Consider the following 12,987-nt stretch of genomic DNA (forward strand, 5'->3'; position numbering starts at 1 on the left):
GTTGTCAACACTTTGTATACAGAGACTAAGATCCTTGTGATTTTGCAAGTACACTCCTGCTAAGTTCAAAGAAATCTTTTTTTTAACCTTAAATGAATAATAGAAGATAATGTCCAAGTTATTCACTGGCCTAATGAAGCCTGAGAAGTCAAAAGATAGGAGCGGATTAACTGAAGTCCCTAAATTGCTTTGAAAATCTCAGCCAGGCTGCTCATTGCAACACCAGGTCTTCAAAGAGAGACCACAAAGGCAGATGGGTTTTACCAAAGCCTGCAGCTGTGGCTGCAGACACAAAGAGTTGATGGTGTGTGTGCTAACCTAACATCGCTGTGTACCTGAGGAAATAAAAAGCCACGTCTCACCAGATCCCTCCAACGTACATGAGGCTGCATGGCGACTGTGGTTATGCTGTTGTCACCTCCACAACTCAGGTGCAACCTGAAGGAGGAGACCACCAGAGGCTAGATGCTCTTTCAACTCCCCAAGACAACACTGCATCTCTTTTCACTCAGTTCGTCACAGGCGTTGCTAGAAACCTCTGGAGACAAATTCTGAGTAACGGAGGGACCAAACAGAGCTTGTAGGTCTCTCAATCTGTAGCCCCAGGGTGTGTTTCCACCAAGGCAGGTGGTAATTCGTGTCAGCCCTGAAGGGTGCCATCCTCCCACCTCCCTTGCAAAATTGGTAATTCCCTTCACAATGTAAGCTCTTGGTCAGATCACGTAGCTCAAGTAGTTCATCACTAATCACAGAAGTCATTCCTACTGCCAGGAATTGAACAGGACCGCATGGCCAGGCATGGCTGGAAGGATAACACAAGGTCTCAATAGACCTCAGGTCCATATTAGCTGCCTTGGAAGCTCTTGGGTCACTAAACCTCAGCTCTGAACCCTGATTTCTTCAACTTTCTCTACAGAAAGTTTGTCGAGTCCTTCCACCAGACTCTGTCCTTTTGATTGTTCTGCACCTTCAGTCTCCTATTTCTTGTTTCTATCATTTTTTTTTCCTTGCAGTTCTTCACGTCAGCCATGAAACAGTCTGCTTTTTATTGATAGGAATGTGATCGGGTACCAGTTCTCCTGTATCAGCTTCCCGTGTACATGAGCAGCATGGCTCGCTCAAGTGGGCTTATGTGCTTTGTAGTTTGCTTTCTGTTACGTGGAGCAGGGATGCACTATGAAAAAAAAACCTAGAAAAAAACCACTCCACTTCCATACATTTTTTTTCTTCTTGTTGCTGCGTTTCTATTTGCTGGGGGGGGGGAGGGGGTTTATTAAAAATGATTCAATTGTCCTGACATGTTCCACAGCACAGACACACTAAGCAGTCTCACCCAAACCCTCTTTTCTTTAAGGAATACACATTCACAATTTTTCATTTTGGTTCCCCAATGCAAAAAAATTAAGACTCGTATTATAAGACTAAATGAAACATAAACATGCACATACAGGCTATGTCCAAAGAGTCCCTCCAGCCTAAACTCACCAAACAGCGATGTCTGTACAGCCCTGGAGATCCAGAGCCAGCCAGCTGGAAATATTAGACACAGGGACGTAAGATAAATTTAGCCCATCTGCTAATACAGTTCCAAGTGCTCATTTCCTCTTAAGGCATTACCTAAAATGTTTATAACTTCTGTACCTCTGTCCAAGCCATTTAGCAATTATTTGCTTTTTAATAGTTTTTGGTCAGAAAAGACTATTTGGGTCCTTCAGCCTGATCTCCTAGACACTACCAGGCAAAGAATTTTTATATGAGACCCACAACTTCTGGTTACATCAGCGTCAAAGCACCTCCGTTTGATTAAATACTCTACAAATTTATGGCTCAGCAGGAGCAAAATGTATTTGTATAAAAATTAGAAATACTTGTATACATACTTAGAATGAAAATGAATTGACAGCAGACAGTCGGTGGGGAGTTATGCATAGATTCGAGGCAACGTACTGGAATCTGCCTTTTTTCTTGAGGTGCTTTCATGCATTAACATATAGATGGAGGAATTATTCTTTTTTGTTAAACAAAGTCCCAAACTCGTATTAATCTGTACCCTATAGGTTCTTTTGCAAGGAAGTACATGAATATTGTGGTCATCACTCCAGCTACTTTCATACACCTGGATGGACAAGGAATTCTGCAGGTGATCAAAGGGGTTTCTTACCGAGCCACAGTAGCATTCCAGGTTTCCAGCCAAGCAAATGGCTCTGGAGGACTGAATCGCCTCTCCGCAAGGGGAGGTGCAGCATACGGGACCCCCAGGAACTGACTGATATTTCTCCACTCTGAGCCAATGCGAATCACCTGGGACTTGCCCACCAGATCTCCATGGGACGGGATGTACACAGATGGGGTTAAATCCGATTCAGAAATGGGCAGGAATAAATCTATTTGGGAGGGAACAGAGAAGAAATAATTTTCTTTTTCAAGTTAGTACCATTCCAGAAATTAAAATCAATCCATTTCCCCTTAATTTTCAAGTTAAGTGTCTAATTCACATTAAATGAAACATAGATAAATCTGTGTTATTCTCTCCCTATATAATACTTCCTGCTATGCTAGATGTTAGCTACTGGATATGAACATTTTCCAAACCCTTATTCCAACATTTCTTCCAGATCAGACATCACATTAGAGTATAAATCTGAACATGTCTACAAAAAGGGAGAGAGATTTTCAGGCTTCCCCCTCTTCCCTGACACTTCATCTACTGCAGATGAAGAGGGAGGACCTGGACTTTTCTTGCTGGTTTTTTGGTTTGTTTTTAATGTTCTGCACTTTCTAAAACCTCTTTTACAGACCTCCTTTATTTAAACTTCCTTTATTATAGGTGCTTCAATAGCAGATGATAACACTATGATTTCGTGCATTTTAATGAAAAATAAATGGGGATATTTTCCCATCCCACCCGTCTGTAACTCCCCTGAAACGGCAATGGACAATTGGCTAGGAAACATCCAGACTGCTTTATGTCTACTGAGGATTTCCTCACAACCATTCACGAGAATTGCGCGCAAGCCACCACAGTTGAGTTCCTTCCTCCACGGCCTTCACGCGCTCTTACCTTGTCTCCTGTAGATATATGTAGCTGGCTCTTTGAGTAAAACCCAGCAGCTGTGCCCTTGCAGGCCATGTTTGCATATCTGTGTATCAGGGTAGAAAAGGCATCTTATCGCTGAAGGCTGGATTTCCAGTGTAACCACTGTACACGACTGGTTCTTTGAACAAGCTGTAAGGTGAAACGTGAAGAAAAAGAGCAGGTAAAAAATGTATGCTCAAAGTAGTTTGTATGACATTGTTAGAAGATGCTTAAAAGAAAGGTTTTACAACAGGTCAAGCAACAAGGATGCTGCTCTAAGGCAGAATAAGGGAACATAAATGTCCCCAGGTTCCAAGAACATTCTTCAAAGTAGCCAAAGGACAGAAGGTTATATTGGCTTTAAAACAGAGCAATATAGCAAGAGAACTGGTATCACAGCTCTTAGGAGAAGAAAAGCATCTTCTAATAAAGTATTGAGGACCTCAGCTGAATTCAAACAGTCCCCAGGGAGCCCCTAGGGGAAGCTTTCAGAATAAGAAAAGCCATCTTCTCACTTGTCAGTTTGTACTCAAACACCTTTCCTTTAGAAAAGCTCCTTCAAACAGTTGTGAGACAAGGAAAGGGGAAAAAATTACACTGCTCACCTTCGTAAGGCGAGGGCCATCTACTGCAGAAAATGGGACCATTCCAAGGGCCATCTTCTGCAGCAGGTGGGAGCAATAACTTCCCTTTTCCTTATTTCTACCTCTCTGTGGCATTTTAGGATTTGTCCATCATGTGAAGTTAAAGGATTCTTTGCTGTCTAGTCAGGCTCCTGATTAAAGCAGTTCCCTTTGTTGTTACTACAGCCCAACCCTGCTTCATCCCAGCTCTCAGTTAACCTGCCTTCACGCACTACAGCTACAGGTTATTTTAGATAATGGTAGGTAGGTCTACCATCAGTCTTACTTGATGAGCCTCCCTTAACTGTTCTTTAGAAAATAATGAAATTATCCTTTAATTATTTGCTACAATATTCTGCAAGTTGTACAATGCCTGAAGAAGCAAGAGGTCTCTGTGCTCAAGAGATGTCAAAATTACCCAACCACTGTATGACACTTTATTTCCATTGTATCTCTCATTAGATAAATTATTTCCCTTCTCTCAAAATCACAGACGCTAGGGTAGTCTTTAAAAATAAGTTAAATCAATGTATCTATGTAAGAAAGTGTGTGGGGAGGGAGAGAAGCTGTTCTTGGTGTTTCAGTCTCATGAGCCAATATTTTCTGTAAAGTTGTGAATAACTATTTCTTACCGGACAGACAAAAGTCTCTGGCAGTGGAAAAGTCATTGGATATATCTCTACTGACTTGCACAACTTCAAAGTTTGAGATGGATGAATCCATGAGAACAAAGGACATATTTAAGGGTTGCCATATATCCGAATACTCTGTAAAATGAACCATATAAAAATAATATAACTAGATAAATCAGTAAAAAATTCAGAGGAAAATAATATAGAGGTAAAAACACTGGGGAGTTCCCCAGTGAAAGATTTTCACTGGGAAAAATCCTTTGCATCAACAGGGAACAAATGAAATAAAATATTCAAATGTTTCTGACTGACTAGAGGGTCCAGTCTCTTCTTCAGAGGTTATTTAAAATTAAATTTACAAAGGTATTCAGTTAATAAAGATGTAGATCAGGAGCAGCTCCATCCAGGTTTCCATGTAAATCCAACTGATTTAAGTAAAAGATTTCTGAACAGACCTAATTACATTAAAGGACTTAAGTCATAATGCTTGCGCACAAGTTCCTGCACAGGTACAGCCACTGACTCCTTGGAAAGCAAGTGGGGATCCTGCACATGACTGAGCACTCCCAGAACCTCCAGCAGACATCCACATCTCTATTTAAAACAGGAGCTGGTTTCCTAAGGTAAGCTTCACCTCAGTCACCTGCAAGGTAGATATCTACTTCTGAGTCAATTACACTAGACTCCTTGCACTATCGGGAGGAACAAACCATTTTACTATACAATATCTCCACCCTGCTTTAGATGTCTGCTTTAGCATGGGACGAGTTACCCCCAGGAATCCACAGGTTACATGAGCCAGAGGTCCATGTTGTCTGTTTAGGGAACCTCTTGTGAATAGCTGAAATGGAGATGTTTATGTTGCCTGCATACATCTACATACAATGCAAGTCCCGACCTTACAGACTAAGTGCAAATAAGACAATGGTTTTCACAAGTGTTATATTTTGTCTTTACTTCCCTTCTAAGCAATCGACTGAACTCCCACAGCAGCACATGCAATTTTCAAGGATTTACAGACTTTTTTTTTTTAAGGTCACAAGAATTATTTTGATCGTTTTAATTTGATTTCCTAGACAGAATTCCATTAAATTCTATGAAGTTCTAATGTCATGTAACTCCTATATAATTAACATTTAATTCTATTTAATATGTATATATACACATATACATAAATATGCATATATACATATATACAAACATGTATCTTCACATATTTTCATGTACACAAGCATAAGCATGTGTGAGCATATGTATACACATACATACTGACTCTAGTATTCATCCAAAATTATTCTTCTGTCTCACAGTAGATTTAAAAAAATGCCACAAACATTCTTCTCTCATACAAAACCAGATAAAAATATCCTGCAGGCTCTCAATTCTGCACACAGAAGTCAAAAAAGAAAGCTTGGGAAAGAATGGGCCTTTAATTATTTTAGTTCCTTTCAACAGTTCAATATGTTTTAAAGGCAAAAGGGCCCTGATGTGGCCACTGAGTCCTAAACAGGAGGTTGGCATTACCCTTTCCATGTAATTGTAAGGAGAGGACAGAGCTGAGTCAGCTCTTGCCTTGCTATTCCTGGTGAGCAGATCTTGCCCTGTCGCTTGAGTTCGTTTACCACACAGATGATACAAAATTTGTGACCGTTCATTTCATTGAAGACTTCTAGTCTTCTGAGAAATTTGTGACTTACAGACATAGGCAAAGTTTCCTTCCTTACCCTCCTCACAGAAAGACAGCTGTGACCGTACCACACAACATTAAATGTGAAGCTGAGGTCTGGGGCTCATATAATCAGGGGTGCAGCATGCCCTCCTTGCAACTTGGAAATCCTGGTGTTGACATATTGTCCAGTTGATGAGAACCCAAGACCCAAAACAGACCACACACTAGCCTGGTTGCATCATACCTTGAGCAAATAGGCAGGAAATAGTGATGACTAAATTAGATTTCAAAATTATTTTATTCCAAATAATTCATGAGAACACAGGGCAACTGCCACGACCCAGGGCTCTACATCCATAATAAAAGTCTTTGCTTTTGCAAGGCAACACCTTCCCAAGGAAGTGTAAGCCTCAAGTATGGGTTATCTCCCAGAGGACAAGCTAAAAAATAATTGTATGCTACCTATCTTGCCAAGGCTGTTACCTTAGCACTGGGTCCTTTGCTCTCACCCTTGCTGAAGAAAATGTCTAATGGATTAATGGATGATGAACTGACCTACTGTACTCCATATACCTTCCCAAACAGCCCAGGTGTGAACTAGGTAAGAAAACAGCACTGAGTCCCATGGGTGCTTTTCAACCACTTCAAAATCATTCTACTCTTATTATGTTTGAGAGCAATTTTTCCAAGAGACAGAGGCTGAAGTCTCCAGCTAAGTAGAAATGAAGGTTAATTTGGTATTGCACTGTCATATGTTAAAGAGCACATACTTGGCATTGCAGAGTAGCAAAGTCATCATCAGCGCTATATTCAAAGGGAATCTGAATATTAAGGGAGCAGTGACCCTGCAATCACTGCAACAGACCTACTGCACTTAATTTTTTTCTTCCCCTCAGGCACTAACTATTCAATTGTTTTAGAATACCGCAGTGATTTTTAGTCATGTGGAAATTACTATATTTCATACTGTCAATGATTTCTCTATTTTTAAAGCCATCTAATATGACCAGCTGCATGACCCATATTAGAAAATTTCAAACTCTACCTCTAGGGTGACAGTTTGTGGCATTTATTTAGAAAGATACCTAAAACCAGAAATTAACTCCATAAGTGATGGGGAATTAACCATTACAACCTCCCCAGAGATTATTATGTGCACCAACTGGATCCCCCAGGTCTTATTTTTACAGATTATATCTTGTTGGGTTTTGTTTTCAAATATTTCTTAATTTTTTTTTTCTGAAAACATGAACAAGAAAAGATTTTTTTTAATCAATCTGTTTCTACATAAGAGCAATGTTGCCATCTTGCACTGTGTACAGTACTCGTAACTGAGGCCCTACTGCTGGAACAAGTAATCTCCTTAGGTTCAGACACAAAGCTTCAAATTACTAGCTGTGGTTCTTCCAAAAAAGAGCCTTGTTTGGATTCCATTGTAAGTCAACAAGTCTGGGTGCGTCAGTGGTTTTGGAAGATAATTCACCATATTGACTTTATTCCCATCGCTTCCCCAACCCACTGAGTGACCTTAGGCAAGTCTCATAATACTCATACGCCTCCATTTGCCCACAGGTCAAACATTCAGAAGCATTCTTGCTAAGCTAAACGGTACTCTGTCAGGAAAAAAATTCAAAACAATTCCACAAAAGCAAAAAAAAAAAAATCCTTTTATTTACACCTCTGACACTTGAATTTGGCCTCCTGTATCTATTTCCCTGAGGTTTACTATCTTATTTTTATTAAAATATTTTGAAGGTGCTCAAATCAAGCTTGTGAGTGCACACTGTCATTATTAGATACATGTAGTGTGTTCCACATTTGATCACACGCTGCACTTCCTACTTCTATAATAAAAGATTTTTATTTTATCCTTTTACATTGGATAGAGTCAAGTTAATAACATTGATTTTTCAATATGCATAAGACACATTGGGCCCTTTGCAGCCCATGCTAGGCACAGAAGAGTGACCACTCATGATGCAAACATCCACGGATCATATATTCACACCTGAAACACATTTTATTTTGATTATTCTTTGCCCCAAATCTCACAGAAGTGACCCTTGCAACCTCCCACTACCCCCATGGGGTTGTTTTTTGTGTTGGTTTGCGTTGGGAGGGGGTCCATTCTCAGTTCTAGATGAAATGTTCATAATCTCAGATCATATTTAGATACTGAGACTTCCAATGTTTTCCCTTTCCAATGTTCTGCCTAGCTGACCCCAGATGCAGATAAATACAGAAACACTAATGTTTATTTTAATGACAGAGCAAAGCCCTTTAACCAAGAGCTATCTATGGATGGCACCACCGTGGACATTGCCAGCCAGCAGTCAGTTGCAAGTGATATTTTGGCTATTAGTTGTTTCCTTCTTCCCTTCTCCTCGCAGCTGACCCACCAATGCCCACAGCCACGCACAACCACTGCATTACGTGGGCCAAACAGGACTTTCCATGGCTGATCTCAACTTCCCTCCTCTAGAAACTGCTCTCACAAGGCACAGAGCTACAACCTGGCACTGCTTCACTGAAAATGCATAGTGCACCTGATGGGCTGGAAGACATTTCTGGTTTATATATAGGTTAAGCTCAGACCTTCCAAACCACATTTTGGCAAATGCTTTGATTGGATAATTACAGCACTCTGAATCCAGCCAGCCCCGTAACTTTTATTGCAAAATTATAGATGTCCCATACAGAGAGCCTCGCTCTTCCAGATGTTCTTGTTTGGGTAGGCAAGGTTTAAGGCTGGATTTGCAAAAGGACTCACACTGGCCTTACTCAGTTCCCACTCAAGTCACGGGATCACAAGACTGGAATAGGTTTCCTGGGGGCACAGAGTTCTGCCTCCCACTTTCACAGGCAATGACATTATAAAATCCTTTTCATAAGTCAACAGAAGTTTCATCACTGACTTCAGTGGAAGCAAAGAGGGGTCAGTTCTGAATTTGCAGGAAAATTTGACATTTGAGGTAAGGAAACAGAGATGCAGAAGTGTAATAAAATAACAAGCTAAATTTAGAAGAAAACTCGTGAGGTTTTCACATGAGGTTAACATGAGGTTAAGGAGGTACATAACTCAGATCTCTGGGTTCAGTATGGCTAATTTATGTTTGAAAGACAAATTCTGACCTTAATTCTAAGATTTGTGAGCCATATTTAAAAGCCTTGGCTCAAGCCAAACATATGCTGACAGACTGAACTCAGTGCTTTATATTCCTAGCGTTCAGAGATATTTCCAATGAAGACTGCTAACCTGTCTGTATACCAACAGCCTATCTATCTACCAACAATCTCCAAAAACCAGCAAATCATCAACTCAGAGTGGACCTGAAGAAAATATGCTCTTTCTAAAATATAGTTGCTTCTCATTTTTGTCCATCCGCTGAGATTTGAATAATTCAAAACAAGTCATTTTCTTAAAACTGATGCACAATAACTATAATCACACCTCAGACAAATATGTCCCAACCTAACAAAAGTGGTATTTATAGCCTTTAGCAGTGAGCAATCTTGCTATGCTCATGTTAAATGCAAGCTTTCTGCCTCCTTCAGTAGTGCCAATTATAGTAAATGATATAGTAATAAGATACTAAAAATGTACCAGATATTTATCCAGGTTTAAAATAAGCTGTTTTCAAAAGGCTAAAATCCTCATGTTTACAAACAGAATAAAAATCAAACTTAAGACCAAAGATAGAGTAACTCTACACCGGAGGTCCAATATGCTGTATGGGGGAATGGTAAATCAGTTCCCGAGGATGGATAAAGAAAAGCTGCCTTTGTTTCACACCAAAGATCTCTCTGACATATCCTCAGCATTGTGGGAAAACGGGAAGACAAAAGATGCTATTAACCACCAAAGTCAGCTACATCGGCACATATACTCTCTGTTGAGAATGGAAATACCCCATGTGCTGTGATAGCCCAATGGGAAATTTATTCCCACGTCGGAAAATCCCATAGCCGCTGCTCAGTCCTGCATTGAGGGAACAACTATAAATCACTAGGGGATCACAGGAGGCAGAAATAGGATGGGCCTAACATCATTACATCCATATGACTCCATGTTTTCTCAATGAATTATTTGATTTGAATGGAGCCCATATGATCTGTATACGATCTGCAGTCCCATGCAGAGATCACCATTTAAGGGCCATTGTCTTTTAGCAGTTGCCAAATCTAAGATAGATAGCTGTATCCTATTTAAGACTGAGGAACCTGAAGACACAAATGCTCATTAAAGTTTGGATAATTAAAGTATACAACTCATAAATCTCATAACAAAGTATAAAGGTAGAAGTTATACATCAGTGTCACTCCTTCCACATTCCCACACACAGAATATTTGCTGGCTCACCGGTTTGCTTTCAACACAAGTATTGCTTCTAAAAAGCCAGGTAACATGTTTCATAGGTTGTTTTGCTTCTTTCAGTCTTAATTATAAAGACATAAAAATGTCCACAGCTCAAACTCCTGTGCATAAATCATTTGAATAACAGCATTATGCAGCCGTAAAATACCGATACATAATTTCTCATAAAAACCTTTCCTTATCTTCCCATATCTTACTGCAGGCTGCAGAAAGTTCCATCTCAAACCTAATTATGAGACCTGACTGTTTTCTCTTTTACATTTCTCCATATTCACACAACTCAACAGAGTTGTTATTTAAATTCTAGCCTAAGTAAACCAAGACTGTAGCATGACAATATTAGCATTTTCTGCACAGGCAGTCTTAAAATAACAGTTGTCCTCCCATCACGAAAGGTCACAGATCATACCTGAAACTAGCCACAGATGGTTCCATACCCAGTGTCATCACAGCACATGAACTTCTTCAGGGGAAAAAATGCTCCAAATGTAACAAGTCGGACTTTCCCAGTCTGTTCAGCCTATCTATTTTTCAAGCATTATTTCTCAGATAACAGAAACTACATGAAAATCACAACTGAGCAGCAGGAGCGTTCTCTGCTCCATGAGATAGATGTACAGAAGACAAATGAAAGTATTAATTTACTTAAAGACAAAAACCACACATTCAGTTAAACGCACTACAGACTAGTGATGAAGATGACTTGGAGAGTTTAGCCTTGTGTCCAAAAGAATACAAATAGTCAAAAGAGGTTGAACAAACACCAAAGCAACAAGAATTCAGGTAAAAGTGTGCAGCTCACCTCCCTCCTGCCAGAGAGCAGTGACCTACAGGCATCACAGAGCACTTAATTTCCATTTTTTGCAGGTTAACGGGGCACCTAATGAGTGTTAGAAATGCCTAGCAGTGCTGCTTGTAGGGAGAATAACCCGGGGAACTCCACAGGAGCCTCAGGCTCTCGAGAGGAATCACAGGGCTACAATGGGCTGCTGGATGAATAATCTGGTAGAAGGCAAAGAACAGGAAAAACCCTAACCCTTCCCTCTTGCTGTGTCTCTCCTGAGGTTAGCCTCACATGGGGAAGGGATTTTTTTGCACATCCCTGGTGGCTGCAGGCTGCTCTATGACAGGGCATGAGAAGAAACCACTATTGAAAACAATTTCTGCCATTGCAGATTCAGAGGTCTGGAGGTTTTATGAAGATTACTGCTCATGAACATCTTCAAAAAAAAAAAACAAAAAGGACATTCTGGGTTAAAATAAGATAGAAAGTGAGACAAATTAAGATCTGGTGACAGTCTAAAGAAAGACAATCTAGCTCTGCGAGAGCTGCCTTCCTTGTAGAACAAACAGATGAACAAAATGATTTGGGGGCCATAAAATTTTCTTTTAAAAAGTGTTTTCCAGCTTATTCTGGGACAAAATGGAGAATCTTGACAGGTTTGACTGGGGGTTTTTTAGTTTTGTTTTGTTTTGTTTTTTTCTTTTTTGTTTGTTTGGTTGGTTGGTTGGTTTTGTTTGTTTTAATTAAAGAACGGCACTTCAACATCTCCAGGGCAGAATGATTCAACTGGCTCATCAGAGGTGCTCAAATCTAAAGTGACATCCTTCCTTACGGGTAGAGATGGAGAAGTTGGTAGGGAACAAGCTGGCATCCTGCAGGATGGCCAGGATTCCTTAAAATGCACCTTCTTACAACTACATAAACCAGCTAATGTAAGAAGTTACCTCAGCTTGCTCTCCCAATAATCTAAGGAAAACCAGCAAATTAGCCAATATTCCTAATAATTTGAGCTAGAAAAGCTGAAGGATGTGTGAACATGAGAGAGAAGACCTATTTTCTCAGAAGGCTAAATGTTAAAACAGCTTCTCTGTACAATTGCTAGATGAAGGTCCTAGCCAGCTTTTAGACAGAGCTAAAAGATAGCTTGATGGAAAACTGCTTGAGCAAAGATGCAAGTCTGTCCATCTCTCTAGCCTGTTGAGGTCCCTCTGACTGGCAGCACACCACCCAGTCTATGAATCACTCTCCCAACCATTTATCGTCTGCAAATTCACCGCAAGTAGACTCTGTCCCATGCTCCAGGTCATTATTCAAGACGTTAAACAGTATTAGCCCCAGTATCAACTCTGAGGGTACATCAATGACTGCCCTCCAGCTGGACTTTGTGCCATTGATCACAGCTCTGTACCCAGCAGTTCAGCCCACATAACTGCTGATTTATCTAGATTAGTTTTGCTGATTTACTTCATCAGTTTCTGTGAGGATGTAATGTGAGACAGCATGGACAGCCTTTCTGAAGTCAAGATACACAACATCCACCGTTCTCCCCTCATCCACTTATACAGTCACCTGTAGAAGACTATCTGGTTGGTCAGGCATGATTTTCTCCTTCATAAATCCATGCTGACTACTCCAAATCACCTTCTTGTTCTTAATGTGTCTGGAAATGATTTCCAGGATCAGTTTCCCTATTACCTTCCCAGGGATCGAGGTGAAGCTGACCAGCACATAGTTCCCCGGATCCTTCTTGCCCTTCTTGACGACAGAGGTGACATTTGTTTTCCTCACAGCCTCAGGAACCTCCCACGTTACCAGGGCCTTTCAAAGG

The 12,987-nt window shown here is 40.4% G+C and overlaps 1 protein-coding gene across 1 annotated transcript in view; it reads right to left on the bottom strand.

Annotated features, from left to right (window-relative positions):
- The window catches only part of TG (thyroglobulin), a 158,989-nt gene that overhangs the window by 76,815 nt on the left and 69,187 nt on the right, over positions 1-12,987 (bottom strand). Inside the window, exons 36-38 of the mRNA XM_054193484.1 lie at positions 4,332-4,466; positions 3,062-3,226; positions 2,162-2,384 (exon numbers count right to left, since the gene is read on the bottom strand). Of these exons, the coding sequence (XP_054049459.1) occupies positions 2,162-2,384; positions 3,062-3,226; positions 4,332-4,466 (523 nt within the window). The remainder of the gene's footprint in view (positions 1-2,161; positions 2,385-3,061; positions 3,227-4,331; positions 4,467-12,987) is intronic.

Source organism: Rissa tridactyla, chromosome 2 (genome assembly GCF_028500815.1).
Source record: "Rissa tridactyla isolate bRisTri1 chromosome 2, bRisTri1.patW.cur.20221130, whole genome shotgun sequence".
Lineage (NCBI taxonomy): Eukaryota > Metazoa > Chordata > Aves > Charadriiformes > Laridae > Rissa > Rissa tridactyla.